At 54.2% G+C, this 19135-nt stretch overlaps 1 protein-coding gene across 1 annotated transcript; it reads right to left on the reverse strand.

The window, feature by feature from the left end:
* Positions 1-2771: 2771 nt before the first annotated feature.
* Positions 2772-15662, reverse strand: LOC1281283 (apolipophorins). The gene is made up of 8 exons (XM_061646273.1): positions 15084-15662; positions 13413-13439; positions 9335-13307; positions 9141-9270; positions 3757-9066; positions 3554-3686; positions 3164-3486; positions 2772-3074 (listed from the first exon to the last, which is right to left on the reverse strand). Exons 1-8 carry the CDS (start codon positions 15157-15159, stop codon positions 3048-3050), a joined length of 9999 nt encoding a protein of 3332 aa, XP_061502257.1. The 5' UTR covers positions 15160-15662; the 3' UTR covers positions 2772-3047.
* Positions 15663-19135: the final 3473 nt, after the last annotated feature.

Below are 19135 nucleotides of genomic sequence, written 5' to 3' on the forward strand. Positions count from 1 at the left end.
GCGCACGCTAGCATATTTTAGCTTTTACGATCCGCCCTCAGGAGGTAAATCAGTTTTTATGCATTTTCGTATGTGACTATCAGCTCAACAACCTCCGGCAAAAGTCACACAAGTGTGAGCGTTTGTGTGTCTGTGTGGTGTTTGATGGGTGGCGGCGAGTCACTACTGAGTGGCAGAGTGCATCGTAACCGTAACCGTAACCCGAGCCGTGGGACTCATTTCATCTCAAGCTGTGGCTTCAGATCGCGATATCGCGTCGAATGAGGCTGGCACACGACACAAGAAACGACACGAGCGTTCCGCTGCTAAGCCCCCAATTGCATGTATGACAACCGGCCTGCGCGGGTGGTCGGAGGTTCTTCTAATACCCAATTAGGTTTGATTAGTGCAAAGAGCGTACCACCTTCTTGTCCCCCCGGGAGCCATCCTTTGGAGAGCCGGAGTCAAAGTGTCCACGTGCGGAGTCGGTGTACGGAATTATCCGTACAGTCTCCGTCACACGGTGGCCCGGCCTGTCCAGTGGATTGCACGAAAAATGGACATCCCGAATTCAATTGGAAATCAACCATCCGTGCGGTTAGCTAGCTAGCCAGGCTGCAACACAAACCAATGTAGCGTAGTTCAGAATTTCAATTAGAAAACAAGCACTTGTCCCAGTGACGGGGCTTGCGCGGTTTGTGAGGGAACGGGTGGAAAGGATTTATGAAAATTAATTTAAAATTGTGTACAATCCAGCACGATTCGATGAGCCCGATAAAACCCACGCACAACGGGGTCACCCATCGTGCATGTACTCCTAAATTACACCGATCTGCTCGTTTCGGTCAGCCGACCGACAGCAGCTTCAGTGTTGTTCAATCTACGCTTCCGGATCGCTTTCCAATACTAGCTGCAGCTGCAGTCCTGTTTGTCGGCTATCGAATTCGGATCAAGCAGCCTGGGCAGCACTGGTAACCGATGCGCATTACATTCCATCATGAGGTTGCGGGTACGGTTGGAAGCGTACGCCGAAATATTTCTCCTGCATCTCCACTACACGGACCGTGCTTGGATACAAGATGGAGTCGCACTATCTGGGCTATAGAGAGTCCGGAGAAAATCTCCCCCCCAACCTAACAATAGCGCTCGGTGATCCTTTACGGTCATTGCTTTTTACGAACCAACTCTTGCTCCTGCTCGTATTTACCCGATCGCCCCGCACTGTCCGAAATACTTTCAAAATCCCTTCCGCAAACGATATCTGAGATGCAGTTGGTCGAAATCGTTGCATCCGGCCGTACAGCGGGAGGTTTCATGCTGTTCAAACCGTGTGTGTGTGTGTGGAAGGTGGCTAAACAATCGCCTAAACAATCGGCTAAAAAGGAGCTCTAGCGGCGTGAAGTTGTTTAGGTACTTCCCCATTCATCGAAGGCAACCCACTCACGGGAAGGATTGGGGGACTTATCTCGGATTTGGGTGGACCGGGTTTTTTGTTTTGGTAATTTAACATTACCGTGCCACCCATCCCAGGTTAGCAAGGTGAGATCAGCCCGTCCAGCGTGTGTAGTACGGAGAACCGGAAAGGAAGCTGGTTGCGTTCCCGGGGTCACACGCGCCCAACGCGCCTACCAAGTGGCACCAACGGCACCAGCAGAAGCGATGCATATAATCGATTTAATCCCATCCATAATGCATTAAACCATTTGCAATCTGATCAATTATGCAGCTATAGCTACGGCTTCAGGTTTGTACACTTTCTTTCGCCCGCTTTCCGGGAAGGTGTGCTGGCTTCACGTGCGTGCTGTGCCGGGCCGGGCTGGCGAAGTTCATTAGCAGAAAAGGTTTTAAAGCACTGGGAGCCGCTGATGGTGTTGCTGCGGTGATCTGCAGCTCGCGAGGGAAGAAAAAGCATTCGGAGCGATTTTTGGAAGCACATTCCACACTTTCTTGAAGGAGGGGGAGAGTAAAGTAATGATAAACGATTTAATTATAATAACATTCACCTCCGGTTTGAGGCAGGAAAGTAAACTACTGGAATGGAAAATATTGTAGTTTTCGTATTGTAATTCGAATTTGTAATTCCCTTTAATATCAACAGAAACGGCCCCTGGCGGAAAACAAATCCCAATCATAGAAGCAGAAATAGCCTTTGATTCGTTACGGGTGAACTTGCCATTATAGTGAATCATTAACACACACACACACACACACACGAACAACAAATAATCATTAAAATGTGTATTAAATAAATTAGCAGGCTTCAGCATCAATAATTTACACGCGTCAACAACAATGACGTTGACCTGCGATGTGGACTTGTGTGTTTATGTGTGTGTATGGCGTGCGTTAACGACGAGGGGTGGAAATCGATTTTCATTTCACTTTAATGTGCGATGATTGAGCGAGCCTTGCGGCTGAAAAGTGGCACCGGCCACAAACAAACATTCATCATTTGCAATTTCAATGCCCTGCAAGTCAATTGCATGCCTGCTGTGTATGTGTCTGTGTGCCTGGTTCAACAAGTGATTGAGTGGGGGAAATTAACAGTAAAAATAAAGTTGCCATGCATCTTCCCCTGTTGTTCGGACAGGAGGCGAAGAGAATCGCAGCCACTGAACAGCTTTTAGCTGAAAAGAAAAATCATTCAATTATACGATTAGTGATGCATTCACCGATCCGGTCTTTTGGTGGCTGCGCTGAATCCGATTTGCAGCTTGTGGTGTATTCAATTACATTCTCATTTCTTTCCCAGTCCGTTGGTAACCAAATGATACTTTCCATTCCAATGACAGTTATTGTTTGTAAAGTCACATTACTTTATTAAATCAGACACAATACGATCTTAACAATAGAAACAGTGCGTTGGTAGAAGATACATTGCCTTGTTGTACGTCTATTTCGTATCCAGCTTCCGCTGCTAGCAGGACCTTAGGACTCTATGGACCGTCCGCCTGCGACTGCACTCCTTCGCTGCCCTGTGTTGGTGTTGGTTGGTGCGATGAGTGCACACTGTTTCGCTTTCTTACCGCAATAAATAACCTCTACGGATGTTGGTCGAGGACTAGGTCTTATCCCTTGGCACCACCGGCTTTTTTCTGTGGATGGAAGAGCAACGAAAAGAATAAGCATCAAGCACTGTTACGACTACCCTCTGGGGAATTCATGCGCCCATTCGCATACGTACCGCTGGCGGCAGCACCTGCATGTCGGAGGCGGTGCAGAGCGATTCGGGATGCAGCCCACCGCGCAGATAGCAGACGCAATCGTTCGTCGTCTCCGTGCGGGACAGCTGGTCGGCCAGCACGGCCGCCACGATCGAGATGTACTGCTTCTTGTCCTTCGGCGTCTTCTGCTGGGCGTAGTTCTGCAGCACGAAGAAGTTGCCGCCGAACCGCTCGACGGCGGACACGGCGACCACATCGTCGTACTTGAGCGACTTCTTCATCTCGGCCGAACCCAGGGTGCGCTTCTTGTCGTTCATGTGGTACACGACGCGCTCGTTAAAGCCTGCAAACACAATGGCGTAATGAATGAGTGGTTGTGCGATTTTGAGTGGCTCGTGACCCAAACTTACCAACAATCGATTTGACCTTCGACTGGTCCTTGGTGTTCGTGAGTCCGACGCTCTTGAGCGGAGCGACCATGTTGAACATGATGCCGCGCGCCTTAACGTTCGCCATGCCCAGTGCGGCGCTCATTGCGCTTCCCTGCAGGTGGCACACAAGTTTGTATTAGTAAGGAGATTCGCAACGGAGATTCGCAGCAGGTCACACTTACCGGTTGAGCGATTTCGAACGAATCGGAACGGAAGACCAGCACCGACTTGCTGGCGGAGGCACGGAACGGATAGCTGAAGGCACGGCGCAGCGCGTACACCTCGGTCGTAGCGCCCAAGTTCTCGCGCGACTGTTCGCCCATCTTCTGCAGCAGCTGCAGGAACGCGTCCACCGACTCGATGCCCGTCACCAGCCCGCGGCACTGCTTCGGTCCGCTGCTGACGTCGGCCTGGCCGAGCTTGCCCGTGTAGTCCAGTTTGCCGCCGTTCGAGAACAGGCTCGTGTACTTGTCCGTCTTGCTGTAGCCGATCACCGCAACGTTCACGTCGCTGATGCCGGTCGCCTTCAGCTCCTTGCGCAGATCGTTGATCGTGGACTGCACCAGCTCGCCGAGCAGCGTGCCGAGCGACGTGTCGACCACCACCACCACGTCGGCCTTCTTCTGCGGCGCCTTCACCGAGTACCAGTCGCCCAGATCGACCGAGCGGCCCTCGTCGGTCGAGCACTTCTCGCACTGGCTGGGCAGCACGGTCGGGATGCCGTACAGCGTGCAGGCGGACACGTACAGCCGGGCAATGCCGCAAGCGGCCTCGTCCGCCTTCTCGCCCGCATCGTGCGCCGCATGGTTGCACGCCTCCTTGTAGCCGGTCTGGTCGCGCAGGTACGAGCACAGCTTCAGGGACGACTCCGAGCCGAAGAACTTGGCACAGGTCGGGCTGGAGTGGTCGTGCGAATCGTGACCGTGGTCGGCGACTGCCGCACACGCCTGGCTCGTCTTGTAGCTGTTCGCAAAGTCCGTCGACACCTCGGTGATCTTGCCGTTCGGCACCGCCAGATCGTCGTACGGCTCGTAATTGCCGTTGCCGAGCAGACCGCGCAGCCGCCCGAAGTAGAACCCGGACACGAAGAAGTGACAGATCTTCAGGTCGGTCGTACACATCACCTGCGCACCGTACTTGGTGCCGACCGTGACCGTGTAGTACTTGCGGAACACGTACACATCCTTCTGGTGGATGGGCAGATCCGTCTCCTTGCCGTTGTACTTCACCACCGCCTTGGCGGTCAGCTCGACCGTCGAGTCCTTGTCCACGAGCGTCACCGACTTCAGGCGTCCGCCGTCCATGTCCGCCACGATGCTGAAGTTACCGTCGACCAGGTCGGACGCGAGCAGGTACGAGCAGCTGCCCGCGAACGTAAAGTGCTTGTCGTCGAACGTGAAGAAGTGGCCACCGTCGCCGAGCTGGGCGTGCATGTGGAACATCGGCACGCGCGCAAACGGATTGAACGCGTACAGGCGCAGCTGGTGGATCAGGTCGCGCACCGAGTAGAACTTCTCGTTGCGCACAAAGTTCCACGGGCTGAACTGGATGCTCGACACGTACGGCAGGAACTTGAAGGTGACGAACGAGGTGAAGCTGTCGCTGCCGAACGTCGGCTCGGACAGCTGCACGTTCACTCCCGCGATGAGGCGCTCCACCGCCTGGTTCAGCACCTTGACGAGGCTCACGAACAGCGTCTTCAGCTCCTCCACATCGTTGACCGGCTTGTTGTCCAGCTTGCTGGTGATGTACTTGTTGATCGCGGTGGTCAGCTCGGTCACCTCCGGCATCGGGTAGACCGCCTCGACCAGCGACAGCAGCTCCTTCAGCAGCTGGTACGCGTACCGGTCGAACCCGTCGAAGTACTCCTTGAACGTTTCCTTCACCGCCTTGAACTCGTCGAACGTGTCGAAGTACTCCTGCACCAGCTTGTACAGCTCCTTCAGCTCCTTCTCCAGCACCTGGACGGCCTTGCTGAACGTTTGCGCGAACGTGCGGAACAGCTCCGACACGCTCGTGGCGATCTTGTTGAAGTCCTCCTCGAACACCTTCAGCGCCTTGACGGTGCGCTCGAACACGGCCACCACCAGCTTGACCGTCTCCTCGTACACGTTGAAGAAGATCGCCTCCACCTTGGTGGACAGCTCCTTCAGCGCCGGCAGTACCTTCGTGTTGAACGTTTCCATCAGCTGGGCGACGACGTCGTTCACCAGGGCGGACATCTTGCGGAAGCTTTCCACGTACACCTGCGACAGCTGGCCGAACACTTCGCTCACCTGCTGGAAGATCTTGGTGGCAGCCTTCACGAACTCAGCCAGGGCCGGATCGCTCATGATGTCCTCCTGCAGCTTCTGCAGCTGCTTGGCGTAGCTTTCCTGGAACTTGCCGAACTCGGGCAGCGCGCTCACCAGGTTCGTCGACAGCTTGTTCAGCTCCTCGGCCAGCTTGGCGTAGCGTTGGCTGACGTCCGCCCGCGTCACCTCGAAGTCGGCGTTCAGCTGGTTCTTGAGCGACACCAGGAACGCCTTCGCGTTCGCCTCGTCCACATTGTACTCGGTCGATAGGAAGTGGCTGGCGTCCAGCGTTACCTTCGCGTTCAGCAGTGGCTTACCCTCGCCCATCACCTTCAGCACCATCGCCTTGTCCACGCCGAACGTACCGTCCGCGCTGAAGAACTGGTCCTGCTTGAAGGCAAACTTGGCCGACGACAGACCGTTCAGCTGCGACTCGAACACCACCGGCCGGTTGGGCAGGAACTTGAAGGTGGAGGTGAGGTCGCCGCGGTACTTCTTCGCATCGTACGTGCCGTGCGCGCGCACAAAGTCGTCCCCGAAGCGGGTCAGCAGGAAGTCGAACGATTCCGGACTGCCGAAGAAGTACGAGCCAAACGTGTAGCCCTCGAACGGCAGCGTGAGCGAACCGGCCGCACTGGCCTGGCGGGTTGCGAGCGACATGGCCGAGTGGCCGCTGAAGCCACACTTCAGCCCCAGGCCCTTGCTTGACACGCTTGCCTCGGTCGTGATGTTGAAGCCCTTGAACGACTGGTCGCTGTTGGCGTAGCGCACCTTGGCAACGATCTTGTCGCCGGCCTTCTTGAACACGTCAAACTCAACCGATCCGTCCGCCGTCTGCTTGTCCCCATCGAGCGTACCCTTGGCCCGGATGGCCAGCGCCTTGATCGTCGGATGCGAGAACGTCAGCGCACCGTTCGCACTGACGCCGGTCGAGCCGAGCATCTTCGTTTCGCCGCGCACCGCAAACGTGGCCTTGTTGTCCGGCTCGTTCTTCTTGTCCAGATAGAACGACACGCTGCCGTCGAACGGTCCGAACTTGTCCTTGGGCAGGTTCAGCACACCCTCCACGGCGACCGTGCGCGTCGGCAGTATTAGGCTCGCTCCGGCCGAGGTCGGATGCACGTAGAACAGGTACTGGTACTTCGGCTGGTTCTTCTCCTTCAGCTGCACGTCCGTGGTGTGGTCGAACTTCAGCCCGTTGGCGCTCGTCTTGGCCGACAGGCCGAACTCGTGCTCGTAGCCCATCTGCTGCACCTCCACCGACACCAGCGCCTCGTGCTTGAACGCACCGGCCGCGCGCTCCAGCTTCGAGAGCAGCTCCAGCTTGGTGCACTTCTTCTTCTCGTCGCACACGCTCGTCTTGACGCGGAAATCGTTCGGCTGGACGCGGGACTCGTGCAGCACGGTGAACTTGCCCACCGAGGCCGTCAGCGTGGCCGACATGCCCGACTCGGACAGCTTCTCGCGGATCAGCTTGAAGGTGGCGGTCTGCTGCTTGTCGTACAGCTTCACGTTGCCCTGGCCCTCGATGACCATCGCCTTGCCCTGCTCCTTCACCGAGTAGTCGGCAAAGCCGCTCAGTATGTCCTTACCGCCCTCGGACGCGCGGAAGTTAACGCCCTTGCCGTTCGAGCCCGGCTTCGCGTTCACCTCCACCGAGAACTTGTTCGTGTTCAGCATCGGCGCATCGCCGTACAGCTTCACGTAGAACGTCTGGTAGCTGTCAAAGTTGGCCTCCACGTTCGCTTCCATGTCGAAGTTGGCCAGGTTCTGCACCTTGGCGTCCGCCTTGAATGCGCTGTGGCCGAGCGCCTTGTAGCTGCCCGACACCTTCACCGTCTTGCCCGGATAGCCGAGCGTAAAGTCAACGGACGGGTTCGTCTCCGACACGACCACCGCGTTCTCCACGCTGAACTTCTTGTCGTCGGCGGTCAGCTGCAGCTTCGTGTTGTACGCACTGTCGCTCGACTTGGCGTGCTTGAAGGTCAGGTCGACGCTGCGCACGTTCTCGAACTCCGACTTGAGCGTCGCGTGCACCTGGATATCGTCCATCGACGGGGCCTTGGCGGTGCCGGTGAACTCAAAGTTCTTGCCCGCACCGTACGACACCTTCAGGGCGCCGTTCGTCTGGAACGGTCCCTCCTCCTTCGCGTCGTACGTGTACGAACCTTCGGCCGCGATCGGGTCCACGTTCGGGAGGTTCAGGTTCAGCTTTCCATTGCCACGGTTGTAGTTGCCCTTGGCCTGCGTCGACACCGACGCACTCTTGCCGTTGAAGTCGACCGATCCGCTGTAGTCGAGCTCGTACACACCGTCGTCCGACTCTGGCTGCAGGTACTTGCCGCTGGACGATACGCCCACCTTGTACGATGGAGCACCCACGTCAACCTTCAGGTCGTGGGTGGCCGGCTTGCCGTGCCCTCCGGTGTGGTACCCACCGACCAGTGCAGCCGTAAAGTCCGCCCCGTACTTGCCGTTGACGTGGTACTTGGCGTGATGCTCACAGTACTCATCGACGACCACGCTCAGTTCCGTCACCTGGGGAAGCAAGCTGCCCGAAACCTTCAAGCTACCGGCGGCCGACTTGTAGCTACCAGCCGGCGCATGCTTTAGCGTCACGTCCAGCACCACATCCTTGCCTTCGAGATCGGAGTACTTGACATTGTGCACCGCGTCGAAGAACTTCGTCTTCACGTCCATATCCTTCAGCTCGCCGGCCCACTCGACCGAGCGCTTCTTGCCACCGGGCTGCTTGTCGTACACGCTGGCCGCCATCTTGCCGGAGCGCTTCTCGTCCTTGGTCGAGGCATCGCGCTGGAACTCGCCGCCGAACTGGCGTCCGGTCGGGAGCAGCAGGCTGACCTTGACGTTGAACTTGCCATCGACCGGTTTCGGGTTGCCCTGGCTCTGTACGTTCAGCTCGTACTTCTCCGAGAACACCTCCACCTTGTTCTTGCTGTCGAAGCTGGTCTGGGTGACCTTGTTCTTGGTTTCGAAGCGTACCTTCTTGCTGTTGTCCTTCTCAAAGTCGTAGTAGAAATCGGCAGCCACATCGTACACCGGTGCGTTCACCTTGAACTTGCTGTCCAGCTTCACCTTGCGGTCCTGCTTGACGAACGTGACCAGGGCGAACAGCTCACCCTGACCCTTGGCCGACTTTAGTTCACCATTTCCGTTGAAGAAGTCCTTCACCACAAACTGTTGGGAGAGTCAATGAAACATGTGGCGTAAGGAAAACTGAAACGAGTTGAGAGTTGTTTGCGGAGACTTACCGTGAATTTGCCGTTCGGATCCTGTCCCCGCTCTAGCTTGAAGTCGTACGTAGCGAACTCTTCCTTATCCACCAGCACCTTGGCGTTGGAGAGGACGTTCGCGGCCGAGAACTGAACTGTCAAAGAAAGCCTGAACAGCACAACCAATTAGTGATATCATTGCCCTGCCAATAATCATTGCGTTTCCTACTCACTTGTAAGGAGAAGCCTTCTCGACAGCGATGAGAGATCCCTCGAGGTTAAGCTCACCATCCTGGCTGGTGAAGCGGTTCGTGACGGCACCGTTCAGCTCGAACTTGGTACCGGTGCTGGCCGTCAGCTTGTTGCTGAAGCGGCTCTTGTTGGCCTCCACGATGCGCTTGGAGAAGAACTTGAAGAAGTGCTTGTTGAGCGAACCGCCCAGCTGCACATCGTAATCCCCGGGCGTCTTCTCGTTGTACTTCGCATCCACGTTCGCCGCAATCTTGTACTTGTCGTACCCGTACTCACCGTCCAGGTAGAACTTGTTCTTGTTCGTGGCAAAGTCCAGTCGGATCAGCTGCTTCGGCAGCTGCAGCTTGTTCTCCAGCTTCAGCGACTCCAGTCCCTGCGCCTCGGGCTTGAGCTCAAACTCAGCGTACTGGCTCAGCTCGTACTTGTTCGAGGGATTGTTGAAGTCCTTGCCGCTGGCGAACGAGAACAGGTTCTTGAACGAGTTGTCCGTGTACGCCACCTCCAGGTTGACCTTGAAGTTTTTGTTCGCATCGCTCGGCGTCTTCTTCTCCAGGTCGAGCTTGACGTGCTTCAGATCAAAGTCCAGATGGCCCACCACGTTGTTCTTCACGTCACCGACGTTCACGTCCACGTTGGCATCGAAGCTACGCTCGCCGTTCGACACGACGTGCCCGTTGATGGTCGTCTTCGGGGCGTACGGGCTGGTCCACTCGATGTTCTCCAGGTTGTACTTGCGCTTGCCGCCATCCAGGCTCTCCACCACGATCTTGCCGGTCGTCTGCACAAACTTGGACACCTGGGCGTCGCCGTTCGGCGAGCGGATGGTGAAGATCGGCACGTACTCATCGCGCCCACCGGACGCACCCTTCTGGAAGCCAATCTTGGCCAGGTACTCCTCCACGCCATTGTGCGCAACGGCGTACAGGGCCACCTCCTTGTCGTTGTTGTTTACTCCCAGCTTGAAGTCGACGTTGCGGATCGGTGACTCGAGCGTCGCCTTCACGTACAGCTCGCCGGCGGTCACACCCTCCAGTCGCAGGTTCGTCAGACGCTTCGTCTGCGACCCGGGGGTATCGAAGCTGAGGGACAGCTGCAGGTGCTGCGGGTTCGAGTTGTCGAACTTGCCCGAGAAGTGGAACTTCGGCTCCACCTCCAGGTACACCTCGAACAGCTCCTCCTGGTCGACCTTGTGTGCGGCGCACACCGTCACACCGATCACGCTGTACAGATTGTCGAAGCACTCGCTGAACTTCGAGCCAAAGTCCTGGCGTTTGGCGGGCAGCGTAATCAGCTGGTTGCCCCGTTCGCGCGTAATGATCACCTCGCGGAAGTTGACCGACACGAGCTCCTGCTTGCCCTGGAGCGCGTCGACCGTCAGATCGTAGGCGGTGGCATCGTGCAGCGCAAACTTGACGGCCGCACCGCCCGAAGAGTGGCCCGACACGGCCACCTGCATGCCCGTCATCACGTTGAACGCGTCCACGCTCATCGTTCCGGTCACCTCGAAGCTGCCGCTTGGCTGGAACTTCGTGTTGAACTTGGCGTTGCTGTAGTCCTTCACCAGGCTCTTGACGTCCAGCTCGAGAGCGGCATCGACACGCGCCACACCGGCACCCTGCGCCGAAAGCTTCAGTGGCAGACCGAGAGCGGTAGTGTACACCAGATCCGTGTCCAGGAACAGGGCATGGTGCTCGAACGTGTGCTCGAACTTCTTGGCCCCTTCGATCATCTTGTCGAAGCATTCAAGCGCTTTGTCCAGGAACTGCTCCGGATCGGTCGGCACGTTCTCGCCCGTGCTCAGGAAGAACAGCTCCGAGCCGAACACCTTCATCGTAACGTCCAGGTTGAAGTCCTTCAGCGCGTCATTGTGCAGATCGACGGTGCGGGCCAGCGCACGGATGTCCTCGCGGATGCCGCGGCGGAAGCGCTCCTTCGCCTTGCCGGACAGCTTCTGGTACTGTTCGGCCAGGAGATCGTACGCCGCCTGCATGTCCATGCCGGAGAAGAAGCCCTTCGGTCCGAAGTAATGCTCCACCAGCCGTTCCAGATTGTCCTGGCGTCCCTCGAGCTCGAACACGTTCAGCCCATTGCCAAACAGCTCGGCCGTAAAGTTCAGTCCAACCGACTTCGGCAGGAAGCTCTTCTGCGAGTAGATCACGCTCGTCTCGGCACTGGCGCCGACACCGAGCGACTCGACCGCGTACGAAAACTCCCGGTTGAACGAGTAGCGGCGCACATCGAACGGGAACTTGTTGGAGGTGCGGATCTTGCCAAAGTGCTGCCGGGCAGCGTCCCGCGTCGGATCGACCGACGCCCGCAGGCTGGCCAGATGGGACGTGATGAACGAACCGACCTGGTAAACCTTCTCCGCGTCCAGCAGTGCCTTCAGCTCGTTGGCAACGTTCGCCGACGGGCACTCGACCAGCGACAGGTACGCGTGGATGCGAATTTCCGAGTCTTCGTTCGTGTCCTTCAGCGTGCTGAGCGCCGCGTTGACGATCTTCTTGTTGCAGGAAGCGGCCGGGTAGGCTTGCAGGGCAGCCACGCGCACACGCGACGAAGCATCGGGACCGGCGCACTGGATCACCTTATCGAGCAGCGGGGCGACCAGATTGTCCGAGTTGCGGACACCCTTCAGCACCGCCACGATCACGTCCTCCTGGGCGCGCGACGTCGACTGGCATTTGCCCAGCTTGGCGCCGAACTTGTTCGAGATTTCCTTCACATCCGACGACTGGCAGCCGTGCTTCTGGCAGTACTTGCTCACCAGCGAACCCACGCTCAGGTACGCCTCGCGGGGCGGATTGCCGTCCAGCAGCTTGTTGACCGCCTTCAGCGCATCCTGCGTCATCGACTGTACCAGCGTGAGCGAAACGAAGGCGAGCTTCTGCTCCTGCGCACCGGTCAGCTCCTTGTTCTTGTACAGCTGCGTGATCGCTTCGACCGCATCGCCCGTGCCCACGCGGAACAGCGCGTCCAGGTACACCTTGCGCGCGAGCGACTTGTTCGAGTGTACGCTGCCCGCCTTCACCTGGTTGTACAGCGTCAGCAGGTCCTCCTTCTTCGAGTAGCGCATCAGCTGGATCAGCTCCACGAACAGGTTGGCCGTCTTCTTGCCCACGTTGCCGTTCGTGTACGATTCGACGGTCGATTTCAGCTCCTGCTTGATGACGGCCAGATTGCCGGCCGGCTGCTGGTCGGGATTTTCGAAGATGATCGTGCGCGGCTCACTCGCAGCGCCGAGGGCCGGCGCAGCACCCGCCTTGTTGCCGGTGAGCGTCAGCTTCGTCGTTACCTTCGCGGTCACGCCAACCTTGTCCTTCAGGTAGGGCAGATACTGGTACTCCTCCGACAGCTTGACCGCCGACAGCAGACCACCCTTGATCGTTTGCTGGGCATTGTACGAGCTTTGCAGCAGCGGCGTCGACTTGATGCCGGCCTTGCTGTTGACGATGCGGGTCACGAAGCTGTTCGAGAGCGATTCGCGGTAGGCACAGTTGCCCAGGTCGCGCACCTTCTCCACGACGGTCGCATCGCCGGACGGGTAGCTCGAGAAGGACGTCTGGCACACGCCGAACACGTCCGTCTCGGTGCTCTTCTCCTGCGCGACCTGGAACAGCGAAATCAAACCACGCTTCACGTTCAGCGAAAAGTCCGTATCGTCCGCTTCGGTACAGATCTCGGGCAGCAGCTCATCGTTCGACAGCGTGAACTGGACCGGCTTGCTGATGTCGGCCCCGAACGCCGTCTTCTTGCCGTCCGGTGCGTACGAGGTCAGCGAGACCACCTTCAGCGTGTACTGGCAGTTGTCGCCGGCGTACACCTCCACCTTGCCGTCGACCTTCAGCGTGGTCTGCTTGTTCTCCTTGTCCGACTGCTGAAGCTGCACATAGCTGTCCACATCATACTGATATACGAAACCGGGCTTGAACGTGTACTTGCTGGATTTGTTAGCTGTAGTGAGCAGGAGCAGGAAGCAGGAGAAACATTGCCGTTAGTAATTGCCCGTAACCCAGTCAGCCATAGATCGGTATCGTCCGCGGCGTGCTAAATACTTACGTGCTGGGCATCCCGACTTGCACGATGCTGTTGTCCGAGGGGGTAGGCGTAGAAAAGAAGCAAGCATAGAAGCAAATGATTAGTACGAGCGTAACCGTCCACATGTTGCATAATCTGCTGGCAGTCTGTTGACCTATTCCGGCTGATAGCGAGTGACGGAGCACTTGCGGCTGCTTACTATCAGTTTTATTTTTCGTACTGACCCACGTGACCCCCGGGGTGTCGGGAGGGCATCTACAAACGACAGCTTCGATTATCGTGAAAGTGCACACTCAGTGTTGTTGATAAGGGAAGTGGCAAAGCCGCATGCTAAACGCGGCACCGCGGACACTACAACCGCCCATGCCCGCTGCACACATTGTACGTCGGCTTTGAAGCCTTGCTCCTGAACTTGACATTGATCGAGAATGGTGGCCTACCAAGACTGCCAACTAGGCATCTGCTTATCAGTCATTCACCGGTGAAAAGGCATTGGCTTTAATGCATCCACGAGTTTCTAGAATCGTGTGCGATCATGTGTGAGTTGAAGCATTAGTAGAGTATGACATCTTGGAACTTTCCTTTTTGTACTTAGTCAAAACTATTTTGCAAATTTACTCGGAGTTGAGACCTCCTTCTTTTTGTCTACTATTCTTCCCGAGAAAACTTCAACATTCCAGATAGTTCCGGTGGCTGTAACGATTCACTCTCTAGCTTCTCAAATTGTTTGTGGTAAATCATCACAACATGTCAGTTCTACATTCTTTCTAGAAAAGACCACCAAGTAGGTACACCTGCTTGCTGAAAGCTCTCTCAGTTTGTAGTTAGCTGCAATATCTAAATATTTACATTCCTGACACACGGCTCTATCAGAATGCTTCAATCTTTCGAAAACACATTGCCACACGAAATGCGTCATTCTGTACAGCCCAGCAATAGACACAGCCACAGTCATTTGCTCTGTTTCAACGATTCCGCGTTCTAGAACACTCGGTGTGCTGGGTGTACACTGCCAGAATGCTGCCGAACTGCGACTTACCCTACACGCCCGCCGGTGCTTCTCCTGACTTCCGTGAGAACATCAACAACAACCTCGTTGGTTAAGCTAATTGAATTCATTGAAAAGTATGAAAACAAAGGCCAGTGCGTTGGTTGCTGCCACCGCCGCCGCCGCCGCCATTGTCAATCTTCATTAGAAAGACACAGGCACTGACTAAGGGATTATCCCAAAATTTGTATGTCGTGCTGAGTTGTTTGCTTCGCCCCGAAAAGATCCAGGAAAGACCAGTATCGGTGCGGGTAAAGTGATAAAAAGGTTCTTTTTTCTCAGATTCTATCTTGTTTTCGTGATACCAAAACAACACGATCACCACCTGCGCTGTTCAACAAACGGGCAGCACTTCTCACCCTATTTCCGAGCGTGCAGCGTTGACGATCCGTACATGCGGGACGTCATCAAATTGCCTATTACAATTTATTGTCTAAATTATCTCAACTGGTTTATGGGTACCGCTGGCCACAGCAGCCACTTGTTTCTCGCGCTTTGCTGTACTAATCGACACCCTCGACAGCAATACATTGCTCGGAAGTAATGCTAGCATCACCAACAACATGTGGATGCTCCAATGCTGAGAACCTTCGCCATCTCTTCCATCCCTGACGATATTTCACGCGTAATGTATAGGAACATACCTGCGGACACACTTTGAATCAGCACTAGCGACACCAGGAAGCTCCAGAGCAGCCTCCTTCCACCGAGGACCCACATCGTTCCGTGTCGTGTCCGTGCACTCTCACGCACTAAACCACACTTTCCACACTCAGGAAATGTTCACTACACCTTACAGTTCAACATGGAATGTAACCGGGGGGGTGTGGGCGAAAAAGATGAAACCGTTCTCTCCAACACTGCAGAGAAGACGGTTCACTCTTTACCGATCGGGCACTACGTACGTCACACAGCGGCTCGTCTGTCGTCACCAGCGATCCCGGGCGGGCCTCAGGACGGGAATAACGGATCCCGGCCACGGGTGCCTACTTTTATAGAATTTCCACACACACGCACGCACACATACACACAGCAATACAAACACTGCATTTGGGGTTTGAACGGGGGTTCACATCAGCGAACGGTGCTGATAAGGGGTTTGGAGAGCGTTTTGGTGACTGATCGGTGGACGGTGCTGGAAGCGGCCGGGATCGCGATCACCGAAACGGACACCAACACACCGGCGCGCGGGAAGCGATACCACAGTTGGTCACCTCTGTTCTGCTCTGCTCTCTTTCTCTTTCGCTGATGATCCAGTGGCTGCCGGATTGCCAGTTGAGTTCTGGGGGGGGGGGGGGGGGGGGGGGGGAGAGGACCTCAATTGAAGTTCTCTGTAGATCTGCGGTAAACATGCTGCCGAACACAGAGATGCCTCCGCAAGGGGGATTGGTTGGTGTTGGTGTACAATCAATGGGGTGCAATGTTTGCACTTGCACGTTTGATTGTTTGCACAGCGAGATCGAGGGATTTGAGGGAAGAAGCTCACACACACACAAACAGACATACACATGGGCAGAGAGACAGCCAAGCAGAGGTCGTAGATCCACATGGTTATCGGTGCGAAGATTCGTCCAGATCCGGCCAAGCGATGACGAACAGATAAGGTAAGTTGCTATTCAGCTCTGTGTGTATGTGTGTGTAAAAGGGGAAGTTTTCTACCCGGACACGGATATCGCAGCCAACCCGATCGGGAAAGGGAACGGTAAACGATCGATCGTACCGGTGCTGTGACGAGTCTGCGGGCGAGTTTGTTGCTAGCGCACGCTAGCATTACGCTAAGTTGTGAAAATAATGCACGCTTAGCATGATGCCGGCAATGATGATGACGAGCTAGGGATTACAGTGGGGTTCGGAGCAAGGTCCGAAGTGTATGTTTGACCGGGCGCGAGAACAAAGGCAATTAAACGTCCCCACCGCGGTTAGACTGGGGAGGGAAGCAGTTCGGTGTCGTTGAAAGCCGATTGATATGTTTGTGAACGTTTTATTTGTTTTCGTTTTTTTTAATTTTATTGTTTTTTGAATATTGTAAACGCAACTGTTGTATTTCACTCTCATAGCAATTGTTCTTTTCTAAATAAATTTATCTTATTTATTTCATCATACTGAGCATCATAATCTCTTATCAGACGGAGGTGTAAGATGACAATTACACCATTACAGTAAACTAACCTGAAAGAAAAAATACTATTAATTGCTTATATTAAGCCGTTTGAAAAGGCCACCGGGGAATAAAATCCCTCAATCGGGAATGAACTGTTCATTGCAGAAAGATGGATGATTATTCTCACAGCTGAACGTATGTCTTGCTAGATCGTAATCGCTCAATCACTTAGCGTATCTCGAATGTGTCTTCCCCGCAACGTTTCCTAGCAGTAAACCATACTGTGTTGGGGAAGAACGTACCAACAAAAAAAAAGAAGAAGTAAGGCCGCAAGCAATCGAAGCTTGTTAATATCGTATTATTTTACACCGAGCAATGCTTTGCTTGCTTCTTTTCGCTCCTCCTTACTGCGCTCACGAGAGGAGAATCCATTTAAATTAATTACTATCCTAGCCTAGGTTTGGTGAGCGCCCAGCACACATCCCGCTGCTGGTGACTCCCAGCGCTTTAAGCCAGATTAACGGAAGGGATATACCGCCCGCCGGGCTCTACCAGGCCAAGCGCAGGGGTTTGACTAAGGATTGAGTGATTGAAATTAAATCCCGTATTAAATTACAACCGATTCATTAATCAATCCCGCTACGGTGCGGGACTGGGTGGGAAACACATCGAGAAACCATTTATTTTGTCGTCTAGCGCAAGTAAAAGTCTGACCGATCTGGGCGTAGCGGATGGGAAGAAAATAACAGCGCCAGTGCTAGCGTGAGGGTGCAACTCCAAGAACCACTAGTGGCTGGGCACCAGGGAAGCCTGGGAAGGCTGTCCACTTGCTTGATTGATTGAGTGGAAAATCTCTGTAGGTGAAGTTTGATTTCCATAATGAGCGAATGCAATTTCTTTCCGTGCAAGACGGTCCCCGGTACCGGAGCGGTATTGAAAGGCCAGTTTTTAATCTTCCTGATTGAATGGTTACTTCGTGCTTTTAATCTCTCGTTTCTGCCCCTTGCTCCCTCTCTCTCTCTCTCTCTCACTCTCTTTATCTCTCTCTCTGCTATAACATTTCGTTTTCCACCCTAATCCTCAGTCCGTTCGCATCTGATCGTTCGGACGAGTTCGGCGATAAGAGCAGAACTATAGGGCGAGACAGTTTTAATTTCCACTAGATGGCTTATGTTGTTAGTTTCGGACAGTTGAAAATGGGTGGAGGAAAGAGCGGTCCAGTTTGTATTTCATCACACAGCGACAGACGGACAGCGGTACTGATTTGTTTGCATTTGGCCTGCGGTCATTGCTCTTTTGTGAGGAGGGTTGTGAAGCTTTCGAGCATAGTTAGAACGGTGGAATATGGTCGGCATGTGATTGATTTGCTGTATGGTCGTAGCCAAACCCTACGAACTCGCACTGGTTCGTAAACGATAGTTAAAATTGTTTCTTCATTTGCATCTATTTTTATCACAAAGAGAGCACTTTCTATTGACCCAATTTTTAATGAGGAAAATATCTGACAAGATTCTAGCTAGAAATTATAATAAGCTTTTAACTTATTCATCATGAATCCAACACACATTTCATCAATAATCCATTATAATATCTCCTCACTTAACATTAGGTAATTGTTGGGACTGTTTGATGGGAGAGTGCCCAACGTCCTGTCATAAACAGAAGGCATCCGAAGATAGCCAGAAAACCCGAACCAATACAAACCAAACTGATCAGGGCAGGGATAAAAAGGAGCGGTAGGGCAACATTCGGGGCTCTTGGACCAATTAGCGGGATAAAACGACTAATTTTTTGGCGCGTTTCACGTAATAAATGCTTGGCAAAGAATTCCTCCCGTTTTTGGTTATTTTCGTTTTCTAACAGTAATATTATTTTAACAACATCGTTAAAAATGTAACATTCGGATCAACCGTCACAGAACGACGTCATTGCCACCACAATCGACCGATTGTGAATGATAGAGTATTTCTCCTAATGTGTGCTGATCAGCTCTTAAAAATAGATTTGAACAATATTGGGCGGTAATTTCGCTTATTTCATCAATCATCCGTTCCAGATGCTTGGCTGCGGGTCTTGGCAGCACAAACAGCTCCCTCTTGATTCCCCGAAAGCATCCACCATCGTACGGAAAGGTCATGCTGCTATCGATTCGTTTGAGTTATGTTGCTATTTTCTTCCAAGAGAAATGCGCTCGTTGACCATCGCCTTTTGACACACGCTACGACCGAGCGATGAGCAACGCTGTACCGGGCCCGGAACGCCCAAATCAGTCGTACCGATAAGCGAAATTGCTCTCAAAGCAGGACGGCTTGGTTTCTGCTGCGTTTGAACGACATTTTTATCGGATGTTTACTTTTGCGATGCTGATTATGTGGTCAACACACCAGCACAGCACAGCATGTAAGTAAGCCGGCCCCGATTTCACCTCCGCGGGTGCACTTTCATCAAATTTCGGTTCCATCTCACCCCGTGTGTGCCAGATTCTAGGAAACACGGTGTACGAAGTGCCGTTGGGTGGCGGGACAGAGCAATCACTAGCGTCATTTGAACCTGTACTGGATGCTTACGGAAAAGATTTATTTCCACCTACTCAAC

Source organism: Anopheles gambiae, chromosome 2, assembly GCF_943734735.2.
Source record: "Anopheles gambiae chromosome 2, idAnoGambNW_F1_1, whole genome shotgun sequence".
Lineage (NCBI taxonomy): Eukaryota > Metazoa > Arthropoda > Insecta > Diptera > Culicidae > Anopheles > Anopheles gambiae.

Bases quoted from the DNA above. Each gene is read 5' to 3' on its own strand.
- LOC1281283 (XM_061646273.1), bottom strand. From the start codon at position 15,159: ATGTGGGTCCTCGGTGGAAGGAGGCTGCTCTGGAGCTTCCTGGTGTCG. The intron at 13,440-15,083 runs GTATGTTCCTAT...CTCGGACAACAG, and splicing joins GATTCAAAGTGTGTCCGCAG to CATCGTGCAAGTCGGGATGC. The intron at 9,067-9,140 runs GTAAGTCTCCGC...CTCTCCCAACAG, and splicing joins ATCCGAACGGCAAATTCACG to TTTGTGGTGAAGGACTTCTT.